The sequence below is a fragment of the Oryctolagus cuniculus genome, chromosome 3, assembly GCF_964237555.1.
Source record: "Oryctolagus cuniculus chromosome 3, mOryCun1.1, whole genome shotgun sequence".
Lineage (NCBI taxonomy): Eukaryota > Metazoa > Chordata > Mammalia > Lagomorpha > Leporidae > Oryctolagus > Oryctolagus cuniculus.
Genome location: NC_091434.1, coordinates 37,485,376 through 37,498,339, shown reverse-complemented (window position 1 = coordinate 37,498,339; position 12,964 = coordinate 37,485,376). Strand labels below are relative to the sequence as shown.

At 40.2% G+C, this 12,964-nt stretch overlaps 1 protein-coding gene across 4 annotated transcripts in view; it reads left to right on the top strand.

Moving 5' to 3' along the window:
• The window catches only part of BMPR2 (bone morphogenetic protein receptor type 2), a 169,067-nt gene that overhangs the window by 117,842 nt on the left and 38,261 nt on the right, over positions 1-12,964 (top strand). For 2 of the 4 annotated variants that reach the window (XM_070070371.1, XM_070070370.1), the window contains exons 4-9: positions 1,441-1,551; positions 4,027-4,118; positions 6,494-6,724; positions 8,075-8,189; positions 8,839-8,907; positions 10,479-10,639. In XM_070070371.1, coding sequence (XP_069926472.1) covers positions 1,441-1,551; positions 4,027-4,118; positions 6,494-6,724; positions 8,075-8,189; positions 8,839-8,907; positions 10,479-10,639 — 779 coding nt within the window. The remainder of the gene's footprint in view (positions 1-1,440; positions 1,552-4,026; positions 4,119-6,493; positions 6,725-8,074; positions 8,190-8,838; positions 8,908-10,478; positions 10,640-12,964) is intronic. The other 2 variants (XM_008258989.4, XM_008258990.4) reach the window with 1 other exon arrangement.

The window sequence follows — 12,964 nt, the reverse complement described above, 5'->3', positions numbered from 1 at the left end:
TTATTCATTCCCCAAATAGTTGCAATGGCCAGGGTTGGGCTGGCCTGAAGCTGAGAGCCAGGAACTTCATCTTGGTCTCCCATGTGGCTGGCATGGGCCCAAGTATTTGGGCCATCATCTGCTGCTTTTCCAGGCATATTAGCAGGGAGCTGAATTGGAAGCAAAGCAGCCATGACTTGAATTAGCACTCTGATAAGGGATGTCAGCATTGTAAGCTGTGACAACCCGCTGCGCCACCATGCCAGACACAGTAACATTAGTTTTTATATGTAAGCTTTTTGCCTATAATTTACTCTGTATATTTAAAGATAACAATTATCAGTATGATAACATCTGTTGATATCTAATAAATGTTCTGCAAATTAATAGCATTTTAGCACTTCAGCAGAACCTTCTATAGAAATAACAGACATTTTAATATGCAACTACTCTTTACCTGACCCAGACAGATAAATTGATAAAGAACAGGAATTCCTATCAGAGAAATTGTGATATACAGGTTTCTTACTTTATCGTAGAAGCTTCTAGTGTGAATGCAACACAAAATTATAATGTCCAAAGTAAGAAAGTTTTAAAATACAGTCTGATTGATTTTTGATTGAATATGAAAAGTGATTAAATAAGGATATTAGCAGTTATCAAGTCTGGCCTCTGGTCAGTATTACCGAATGCTGACTAACTAGTAACGTAATGAACATATATATTTCAGAGTACAACTCATTCCATTTTATACAGCTCTGTTTGTAAGCCATTTGTTCTATATTCTGAACTGAAGACTGTTGTGAACATAAACACATTAAATCTTGTAATGCTCTAAATCTATTCAAAACAAGCCCACTTTCCTGTATGAAGACAGCTATCACATTCTCCCCAGCTTATTCTTTCTTCTACATAAGATATTTGAGTCCTTTGTAGAACAATTCAGAGTTCTCTTACCTTCACTGCTTTACTTGATCTTTTCTGGATATGCTCTGGTTTATGGACTTCCATCCTAAGGGGTATTTGCTCTATGTATATTACCTACCAGGATAAAACTAACACATAAAGTGTGTTATCACGTTCATGATGGCCATGTGATTTAGATGTGTGTTTTCATTCTCCAAGTGTATGAATTTAAGCTCAGACAGGTGAAGAAATTTTCCCAAGATCATGTACATATAATAAGTGGAAGAAGTACTCATAACCATATGTTAAACATAACCATATGTTAACCATATGTTAAACACAAACATAACCTTTATGTTTAGAATATGTATAACTTAATTGCTTCTCAGCCTTTTGACTAATATCAAATGAAAGTATGTATAATTTTTTCATTTCCTTTTAGCAAAAACATTGCTGATTTATTGTATGTTGATATAGCCTTTCTAAGGGCAGTCTGTTGTTACTTAACAAAATACTAAAAAAAATGACAGGGTTTTTAAATGTGTTTTCTTTTAGGTCCACCTCATTCATTTAATCGAGATGAGACGATAATCATTGCTTTGGCATCAGTCTCTGTATTAGCTGTTTTGATAGTTGCCTTATGCTTTGGATACAGAATGTTAACAGGTAAAAAAAAATACAATTTGTGTCTTATCATTTATTAAATGTACTGTTTAATCAATTTATTTTCTTCTTTTAAAGATCACTATGCTAGTGTGAGTGTTTAGCCTAGTGGTTAAATGCCTTTGTCCCATATCAAAGTACTTTTTTTTTTTAAGACCTATTATATTTTTTCCAAAAGGCAGGGTTACAGAGACAGAGGGAGAAACAGAGAAAGTGGGGATCTTCTGTCCACTGGTTTGCTCTTCAAACAGCCACAGTGGCTGGAGCTGAGCTGATCTGAAGCCAGGAGCCAGGAGTGTGGGTGCAGGAGCCCACGCACTTGGGCCATCCTCTGCTGCCTTTGCTGACTCATTAACAGGGAGTTGGATGGGAAGTGGAGCAGCCAAGGACATGAACCAGCAACCATATGGGTTGCCAACACTGTAGATGGCAGCTTTACCTGCCATGCCACAGTGCCAGCCCCTACTTTTGGATATATATTTATATATTTTAAAAGATTCTATTTACTTATTTATTTATTTTTAAGATTTTATTTATTTATTTGGGAGGCAGAGAAACAAAGAGAGGTAGAGGCAGGCAGAGAGGTCAGACAGGGAGAGAGGTCTTCCATATGTTTATTCACGTCTCAAGTGACCACAACAGCCATAAGCCAGGAGTTTCTTCTGGTTCTCCCACATGGGTACAGGGGCCTAAGCACTTGGGCCATCTTCCGCTGCTCTCTCAGACCGTAAGCACCAACCCCATACTTTTGGGTTTAATACCCAACTCAGGCACCTGACTTCCTGATAATGCAGACCCTGGGAGGCAGCGTTGATGGCTTAAGCAATTGGGTTCCGTCCACCTATATGGTAGACTTTGATTGTTCCTGGCTTTACCTCCCTCACCCCAAGGCATCTGGGGAGTGAATTAGTTGATACGCTATTATCTCTAACAAACTTTTTTCCAGTTTTTTTAATGAAAAAAATTTCAAAATTATGAACTTGCAACAGTTATCACATATGGGCAATATTTTTTTCATTTATAGCCTCAGTAACTATCTCCTTCTATGCCATTAAATTAATTTGAAGCAAATCACAGATACCACCTACCTATAAATAATTTACTATATTTCTGTAATATAATGGCTTACAAAATACATAATACCATTTTCATATCTGAGAAAAACAACAGTAGTCTTCAGAATCATCATGTGTCCAATTGGTCCTAATAAACTAGATTTGATGGCCCATTTAAGACCCTATAACCTGGGGCTGGCGCCATGGCGCAGTAGGTTAATCTGATGCCTGCAGCACTGGCATCCCATATGGGCACTGGTTCTAGTCCCAGCTGCTGCTGTTTCAATCCAGTTCTCTGCTGTGGCCCGGGAAGGCAGTGGAGGATGGCCCAAGTGCTTGGGCCCCTGCACCCGCTTGGGAGGCCGGAGGAAGCTCCTGGCTCCTGGCTTCGGATCAGTGCAGCTCCGGCCGTTGCGGCCATTTGGGGAGTGAACCAACGGAAGGAAGACCTTTCTCTCTGTCTCTCCCTCTCACTGTCTTTAACTCTACCTCTCAAATAAATAAATAAATAAAATTTTTAAGAAAAGAACCTATTATCTATTTATTCATTCGAATAGCTTTAATAAAACCTTCTTTAAATGTTTTTCTAGGGGCAGGCTCTTGGGCTAGTGGTTAAGACATTTGTGTCCCATGTGGGAATATCTGGGTTCAATACTCAGCTCCAGCTTCTGACTCCAGACCCTGGGAGGCAGCAGGTATACTCTTGTCGTTGGGTCCCTGCCACCCATTTGATAGACCAGGATGGAGTTCCTGGTTCCCAGATTTTGGTCCTTATGCCCAGGACCACTGTGGACATTTGGAGAGTGAACCAATGGATGAAAGTTTCTCTCTCTCTCTCTCTCTTGCTAACTCTCTCACTATCTCTGTTTCTGTCTCTTTGCCTCCCAAATTAAAAAAAGTTTTTGCAACATTTCTTAGGGTTTTAAACTTATAATAAGTTTTTTATTCACTTATTTTTTTGGGAGACAGAGACATAGAGGAAAAGTACACATGGATGAAAATGAGCTGGCTCCCATCTGCTGGTTCGTGGTTCATTTTCCAAATGCCCTCAATGACCAGGGCTGGGCCAAGGCTGGAGCTAGAAGCCAGGAACATTATCCAAGGTCTCCCACATGGGTGGCAGGAACTCAGTTATTTGAACTGTCATTTGCTGCCTCCAAGGATTTGCATTAACAGAAAGCTGAAGTCAGAAGATGGAGCTCTGACTTATTAAACCTAGGTACTCTAATATCGGAGGCAGGTGTCTTAATAACTTGGATAAATGTCCAATGTGGTTTTAAACTTTTGAACTAAGGTATGGTGGAAGCAACTCTCCAATTTCCTACCTTTCATGTTATTTAGTATGTGTCTTTATTTAATTGTGAAAAATATCGTTATTTTATGAAAACCACACATTAGTTACTTCTTTTTCCCATTTCTGTAGGAGATCGAAAACAAGGTCTTCACAGTATGAACATGATGGAGGCAGCAGCATCAGAGCCTTCTCTTGACCTAGATAATCTAAAACTATTGGAGGTAAGATTGCTCTTAGAATTTAGGTGTTGCTTCTACTCTTAAAATATATTTGGGACAATGATTTCATTAACTCATTTATTTATTCTGTTCATATTTATATCAGTTTTGTTCCAAGACTTATTCTAGGCACTGGTAATATAGGCAACCACACAGATATCCCTCCTGTAGCTTATATGACAGAGATAAGCGAATGTATAATATAGTTTCAAGTAGTAGTAAGTACTATGAAGAAAATTAATGTGGAAGAAAAGATAAGAAAATGATGGAAAGGAAGTAGTTAAACAAAGTATATTTAGAAAGGGGATGACCTTTGAGTACAGAGCTAAACAGAGTATGGCAATAAAGATATGTGAAAGTCTGAGGAAAATGTGCCAGCAAGGAGTCTGTAGTAGATACCCAATAAATATTCCTTGTCTGAGCATATGCTATATATTTTTGTAGGTACATATGGCTATTACATATCCCATGTAATTCTTTTTAAAGATTTATTTATTTGAGAGGCAGAGTTAGAGAGAGAGAGGGAGAGACATAGAGAGAGAGGTCTTCCATCCGCTGGTTCACTCCTCAAATGTTTGCAACAGCCTGAGCTGGGCCGATCCAAACCAGGCGCCAGGAGCTTCCTCCAGGTCTCCTATGTGGATGCAAGGAGCCCAAGCACTTGGTCCATTTTCTACTGCTTTCCCAGGCCACTAGCAAGGAGCTGGATCAGAAGTGTAGCAGCCAGGACTCAAACCGGCACACATATGGGAAGCTAGCACCGCAGGCAGAAGCTTAACCTACTAAGCCACAGTGCTAGCCCCTGCATGTAATTTTTTTATTTGGTAACATCTCAGAAGTTATGTTGAAAGTCTTATATGATGGATGTTTCTTGTTGTTGTTTTGTTTTTAAAAAGATTTATTTATTTATTTGAAAGACAGAAATACAGAGAGAGAGAAAAAGATATCTTCCATCTTCTGGTTCACTCCCCAGATGGCCACAACTGTCAGGGCTGAAGCCAGGAGCCAGGAGCTCCATCCAGGTCTCCCAAGTGGGTGCAGGGGCCCAAGAACTAGACCATCTTTCTCTGCTCTCCCAGGCACATTAGCAGGGAGCTGGATTAGAAGTGGAGCAGCCGGGACTTGAACTGGAATCCATAGGGGGTGCCAACACTGTAGGCAGAGTCTTAACCTTCTAGAATACAGTGTCAGCCCATGAATGTTTTTACAGCTTTTTTAAAGGATGGTCTATAAGTTAAATTTTAACCTAAAAATACATCCTTAAATAAATGATGGCAAATCCCTAATCTGTTTGAATAAAAAGTAAAATTCTCAAGCCAGAAATTAAGAGAATAGGTTACATTTTTGCTGATTCTTTGTATATTGAATAATTTTTATTATTGCCTCACAAATATTACGAGTATTATGTTGTGGAATACCTAGACTCTTAGATTCTTTTAAAGTGTGCTGATTTTTATTCTTTGTTTTAGTAAACAGTTAACTTGGTTGGGCACATATTACACACTTGTCTAGAACACAAGCTCAAATCTCAGTTTATGTATTTTATCTAGAGTCTGTCTCATGCGTCCTCTGGATTTTCCTCTCTGACTTTTCTCCTTTTCAGTATCCTCCCCTTTACCTTCCAGCAGCAATGGCTACTCCAAATTATGTCCCCTGGAACCCAGGGCCAGAAAGATTATGGATTTTCTGCCACAGCTTTAGCTCTACTAGAGCTGATTTCAATGTTCCCTCAAGCTAAAAGCCATAAAAATAGATAGTTCACCCCAAGCCACTCTTCTAAGCCTTACTGCCTTTTGGAATCTGCCTTTGGGTTTCTGTATGTGCGTGCAAAATTTAAAGTTGTTATGTGCAGGGGGCTGGTAGGTCCAGTGAGTGCTTCCTTGGTCATACCAGAAATAGACTTTATTTAATAGTTGATTTGGGGCCGGCGCTGTAGCTCACTTGGTTAATCCTCCGCCTGTGGTGCCGGCATTCCATATGGGCGCTGGGTTCTAGTCCCGGTTGCTCCTCTTCCAGTCTAGCTCTCAGCTGTGGCCCGGGAGGGCAGTAGAGGATGGCCCAAGTGCTTGGGCCCCTGCACCCGCATGGGAGACCATGAAGAAGCACCTGGCTCCTGGCTCCGGATCAGCGCAGCGCTGGCCATGGCAGACATTTGGGGAGTGAACCAACAGAAGGAAGACCTTTCTCTATCTCTCTCTCTCACTGTCTATGAATCTACCTGTCAAATAAATTAAAAAAAAAAAAAAAAAAGTTGAGTAAGCAATAAACAATAGAGAGCTGAGGCATGCTGTATGGATTTCTACTTTATTATTTAGTAAGTTTTATTGCTCACCTGTGATATGAATTAATACTTTGCTTTCTTTAAAATAAACTTACAGCTAATTGGCCGGGGTCGATATGGAGCAGTTTATAAAGGTTCCTTAGATGAGCGTCCAGTTGCCGTAAAAGTATTTTCCTTTGCAAATCGTCAGAATTTTATCAATGAGAAGAACATTTACAGAGTGCCTTTGATGGAACATGACAACATCGCTCGCTTTATAGTTGGAGATGAGAGAGTTACTGCAGATGGACGCATGGAGTATTTGCTTGTGATGGAGTATTATCCCAATGTAAGTTCTTTATAAAAATTAAACTAATATTTATATTAGCTATCAATCAGACTTCCAGGTTGACTACTATAATATAGAATATTGCTGGCTTGCAGACTTGTTATTAATGTGTCTGCAGTGAGCTAAGAATCTCATGCCAGAATGTAAATTGATTACACCACTAATTATACTAATTATACTCCTCTGTACCCACTCCCCTCTCCTTTGGTAGCAAAACTTTCTCCATAAGGAAGTAATTCTTCGATTGACATTCATAATGTTGGAAGCTCCTTATGTTATAAGAGAACAATAATAGTATGCAGATAAGCACTTTGAGTACCACAAAGGCATACAATCATTCCTTGGTATCCACAGGGATGATTGGTTTCAGGACAACCCCCACCAATCCCACAATCCACGTGTACCAAAGTCTTCTGTTAGATCGGGTAGTATTTGTTTATAACCTATGCACGTCCTTCAGTTACTTTAAATAATTTCTAGATTACTTACAGTACCTAGTAGAATGTAAATGTTTTGTAACTAGTTGTTATGTTGTATTGTTAAGGGAATAATAACAGAGAAAAAAGTCTGTACATATTCAGACACATTCAACATCAGTTCAGTTGATTGAATCCATGGGTGCAGAACTTGGAGACATAGAAGGCAAACTAGTATACACAGAAGGTATACCAGTATTTACTTAAGCCTTCTGTTTTCTACCTGTAAACATGACAATATAGTTTGTATTTGTACTTGTAAAAAGGTATAATTTTTTCTATATTTTTTAAAAAGATTTATTTCAAAGGTAGTGATAGAAGGAGAGGAAGATGAGGGCCCAAGAGATAGAGAAGTCTTTCATTTGCTGGTTACTCTCCAGATGGTTGCAACAGTTAAGGCTGGGCCAGGCTAAAGCCAGGACACAGGAACTTCATCTGAGTCTCCCATGTCGGTGACAGAGACTCAAGTACTTGAGCCATCTTCTGCTGCTTCCCAGACAAATTAGCAGGAAGCTGGATTGGAAGTAGAGCAGTAGATCCTCCAGCAAGCATTCCAGTATGGGATACAGGCATCCCAAGTGGCCACAGCACCCACCCCATTGATTTAATAGATGATGAAGTGTTTAAGAGGAAATAGTCATTCATAATTTTTTATATTGGAGACATAAAAATTGATATTTAAAATCTTTACTTTCCATACTGTCCTCTCTACATATAGAAATGCCTTACTAACTCAAGATTCTGTCATATTGTAGTTCATTGGTTCTTCATGGAGTCCTAAATTATGCAAATCCTTTATAAGGCTGCTAACTTATCTCTTTATGTAAAAGTAAGTTAATTTCACTTTTGGGGGGCATTTTTTCCCTCTACATAGGGATCTCTATGCAAGTATTTGAGTCTCCATACAAGTGACTGGGTAAGCTCTTGCCGTCTGGCTCATTCTGTGACTAGAGGACTGGCTTATCTTCACACAGAATTACCACGAGGAGGTAAGACAATGAATAAAAGATGAATGACACTCCATTGGGTTCAAAATTCACAAAGAGTAGTTCTAATCATAATTTCAAAGTAAAGGTATAATTTCTGTTACAGATTTATTAATAGCCAATTGTTTGATAGATCCAGCATAATAAAAAACTACCTGAAACATAACAAGAATAATAAGAAAAAGACTTCATCTAGAGGAAGCTAAGCTGTGACTACTCTCCATCCAAAGATACATATGTGGGCAAACTTAGAAATTTTTTTTTTATTCTAATGGCTCTCAGATTCTAAGAAGCCCATTTATGGACCTTAAGTTCAGAACCTCTTAGCCAGGTTATATTTTCCTTATATTTATTTTATTTAAATGAATGACAATGCATTATTACTTTTTTAGTTTTGTTATCACATCTCTATTCCATGTGATTTTTAAACTAAAACCCAAATGTATTTTTCTGTAAGTTAATTAAACAGAAATAAGCTTAGCCAAATCTGTTGGTGCAGGGAGGGGGGATGACAGTGACTTCAATTAGAAAGAAATTTTTTTCTTTTTCATGTAAGAATCTAGGGAGAGACAGTGTAGGATTGAGTTGGCAGCACTATGGTATTATGAGGACCTGAGTCTCCTGTATTTCTTCTCCACCATCCTTTATACAGCTTTCATTTGCAAAATTACCTTATCACCCATCATGCTGAATTCTAGGCAGCAGGAAAAAGGAAAGGAAGGTAAAAAGAAATGCTGCTTTGTTCCTCCGGAAGTTCCACTCTTATGCTTGTGTTTTGCTTCCCAGAACTTAGTTCACACTTAGATTCAGAAGAGGCTGGGAATAGAGGTTTTTTGGTTGAGTGCCTTCCAGCCTCCAAATAATGCTGGGTTTGGCCACTAAGCAGGAAGGGGAGAATGAATGGTGGGGAATCAGTTTTTGCCAGTGTTCAGAACTAGTTGTTACTCCTCATGGTGACTGTAGTCTTCTGATTTTCATGTGAATATTTGCTAGTTGTTCAGAGTATCTCTTTTTCATACATTTGTTTTCTCACTTTGTTTCAGTCTGTACTTCTGTATCACAGGCCACCCCTCAATTAGCTTTTCTGTGAAAATTCTGTCCCTGTACTTTCTTAAGTTTTCTCTGACCTCTTTAGTTAAGAGAACATTAATGTACAGTTTCTTAGATCTTTGTTCCACTGTGTTATAACATGGATCATCTTTTCTAGCTGATGCTTCATATATAAATAATTTCACCTGAATAATTTATCAGTTCATTTATCTTGACATCTTGCTTTTCCTGACTACAAAATTGACTTGTGTTACTGTCTATGTCAGCAACTTGGTGCACTTTCTTTAGTGTTTTGTGCATTAACAATTGGACTGTGCCCCTTTATTCCTTCCTTTAAAAAGCTGGCTTAGCCTTTTTCAAAGTTTTCATGATTCAGCAAGATTTTAAGTCAAATTTGGCTGAAAGCATGATTGCCATCACATACACACATTTCATTTAAACAGAGCTATTAACTCCTGTTTTCAAATTGTACTGCCGCTTGTTTTTTTTTTTATATCAAAGGAATCACTCTATTCTGTCTAACATTAGCTAATATTATCACCAAATAGTTACCTTTTTCAAAACTGAGTTTCTAAATATCACTGCATGTAAAACATGTATAGTTGGCTGGCGCCGCAGCTCACTAGGCTAATCCTCCGCCTGCGGCGCTGGCACACCAGGTTCTAGTCCCAGTCGGGGCGCTGGATTCTGTCCTGGTTGCCCCTCTTCCAGGCCAGCTCTCTGCTATGGCCAGGGAGTGCAGTGGAGGATGGCCCAAGTGCTTGGGCCCTGCACCCCATGGGAGACCAGGAGAAGCACCTGGCTCCTGGCTTCAGATCAGCGCGGTGCTCCGGCCGCGGCGGCCATTGGAGGGTGAACCAACGGCAAAGGAAGATCTTTCTCTCTGTCTCTCTCTCTCACTGTCCACTCTGCCTGTCAAAAAAATAAATAAATAAAAATAAAAATAAAAAAAGAAAAAATAAATTTGTGTTAGAATTAGAAAAACAGTTTGTTTGCTGTTAGTTTCAGCTGAATGTTTAATCATTAATTAACTATACATGTAATGGATGTTATGTTATAAAATATATTAGAAAGTAATAAGGAGAAAGTTGAAATTTTGATTTCTCATGTCATTTTTGTTATTAGAAAATTAATGGGCAGAAAAATAACATTTCTTCTATATTTATATTTTTTACTGTTTTTATATGTAATTCCCAATAGTTACATTTAAGCACCAATAACTATTCGAAATTTCCCAAACAGATCATTATAAACCTGCAATTTCTCATCGAGATTTAAACAGCAGAAATGTCCTGGTAAAAAATGATGGAACCTGTGTTATTAGTGACTTTGGGTTGTCCATGAGGCTGACTGGAAACAGACTTGTACGCCCAGGAGAAGAAGATAATGCAGCCATAAGTGAGGTAAGTATATGTAAGAGGTATCATACTGACATATTTTGAAATTATGTGGACTGGTGCTATGACTTAGTAGGCTAAGCCTTCGCCTGCGGGGCCGGCATTCCCTATGGGCACCAGTTTGTGTCCCGGCTGCTCCTCTTCCAATCCAGCTCTCTGCTATGGCCTAGGAAAATAGAAGATGGCCGAAGTCCTTGGGTCCCTGCAGCCATGTGGGAGACCCGTAAGAAGCTCCTGTCTCCTGGCTTTGGACAGTGCAGCTCTGGCCATTGCGGTCGCCTGGGGAGTGAACCAGCAGATGGAAGACCTCTCTCTCTGTCTCTCCCTCTCTGTAACTCTGCCTGAAATAAAAAACAAACAAATAAATAAATAAATAACTAAAATTATGAATGAATTGCACTAAAAAATCCACTGCTGAGGACAATTGTCCTTATATACTGCCAATTACGGAATATTGAGATTTATAAAATTTGGAAACACCAAAGACACTACATAAGAGCCTTTGTAAAGTTCATCAGTTTATTTTGGGAATCACTGACTTCTATCTCACTTTTTTTTAAGATTTACTTATTATTTTAAAGATGGAATATCCAAGAAGGAAAGGCAGGAGGTGGGGAGAGAGACATCAGTTTTTCTTGTGGTATTCACTCCCCAACTTGCCTCAATAGCCAGGTCTGGACCAAGCCAAAACCAGGAGCCAGGGCTTCAACCAGGTACTTGGGTACTTGGACCATCATCTCCTGCCTTCCCCAGCACATTAGCAGGGAGCTGAATAGGAAACAGTATAGCCAGGACTTGAACTAGCATTCCAGTATGAGATGTTGGCATCGTAAGCAGGGATTTAACCCACCATGCCTCAATCCCAGTCCCTGCTCGCTCATGTGCTCTCTCTCTCTCTCTCTCTCTCTTTCTCTCTCAAAGATTTGAAAGCCAGAGCAAGAGAGAGACAGAGAACCTTCCATCTGCTGGTTCATTCTCCAAATGGCATCCGTAGCCAGGTCTGTGCCAAGCTGAAGCCAGGAGCCAGGAACTCCCTCCTGGTCTCCCACATGGGTAGCAGGGACCAAAGTACTTGGACCATCATCCCTTGCCTTCCCTGGTACATTAGCAGTGAGATGTATTGAAAACAGAGCAGGCAGGACTCAAACTGGCATTCCAGAATGAGATGTTGGCCACCTTAAACAACTGTGTCACAGTGCCAGTCAGTGCCATCTCATTTTTCTTTTAAAGATTTATTTGAATGGCAGAGCTAGAGGGAGGGAGAGAGGGACGCAGAGAGGAAGGGATCTTCTGTCTGCTAGTTCACTATTCAAATGGCCTCAATAGCCAGGGCAGGGCCAGGCCAAAGCCAGGAGTCAGGAACTCCATCCCAGTTTCTCACATGAGTGACAGGGACCCAGATTCTTGAACCATTTTCTGTTGCCTTCCCAGGCACGATAGCCAGAAACAAGATTGAAAGCAGAGTAGATGGGACTTGAACCGGGATAATGGTGTCATAGGCTGTAGTTTAACTTTAACTTTCTGTGCCACTATTCCAACCCCTATTTTTGTTTTGTTTTGTTTTGTTTTGTTTTGTTTTGTTTTGTTTTGCTTTTTTAAAAGATTTATTTATTTATTTGAAAGGCAGAATTACAGAGAGGCAGAGGCAGAAAGAGAGAGGGGTCTTCCATCTGCTGGTTCACTCCCCAAATGACCACAATGGCTGAAGCTGGGCCAGTCCAAAGCCAGGAGCCAGGAGCTTCCTCTAGGTCTCCCATGCAGGTGCAGTGGCCCAAGGACTTGGGCCATCTTCTACTGCTTTCCCAGGCCGTAGCAGAGAGCTGGATTGGAAATGGAGCACTTTTGGGACTCAAACTGGTGCCCATATGGAATGCCGGCCCCGCAAGCAGAGGCTTTACCTATTATGCTATGGTGCTGGCCCCCGCTAATCCTCATTTTTGAAGCAAGAGAAAAGTTCCAAGGGCTCACTTTGTGGCGCAACAGATTTAACTACCAGCTGCAATGCTGGCATCCCATGTGAGCGCTGGTTCAAGTCTCAGCGGTTCTACTTCTGATCCAGCTCACTGCTGATTCTCCTGGGAAAGCAGCAGAAGATGGCCCAAGTGCTGGGGCATCTGCCTTCCACATGGGAGCCCCAGGTGGAGTTCCCAGCTCCTGGTTTCAGCCTGGCCCATCCCTGGCCTTGGCAGCCATTTGGGGGATGAGCCAGTGAGTAGAAGATATCTCTCTTTTCACTCTCTGTCTCTTTCTCTGTAACTCTGCCTTTTAAATAAATAAATAGATCTTTAAAAAAAAAAAAACAACAGTAAAATTACCAAGTTTGAGATAGGA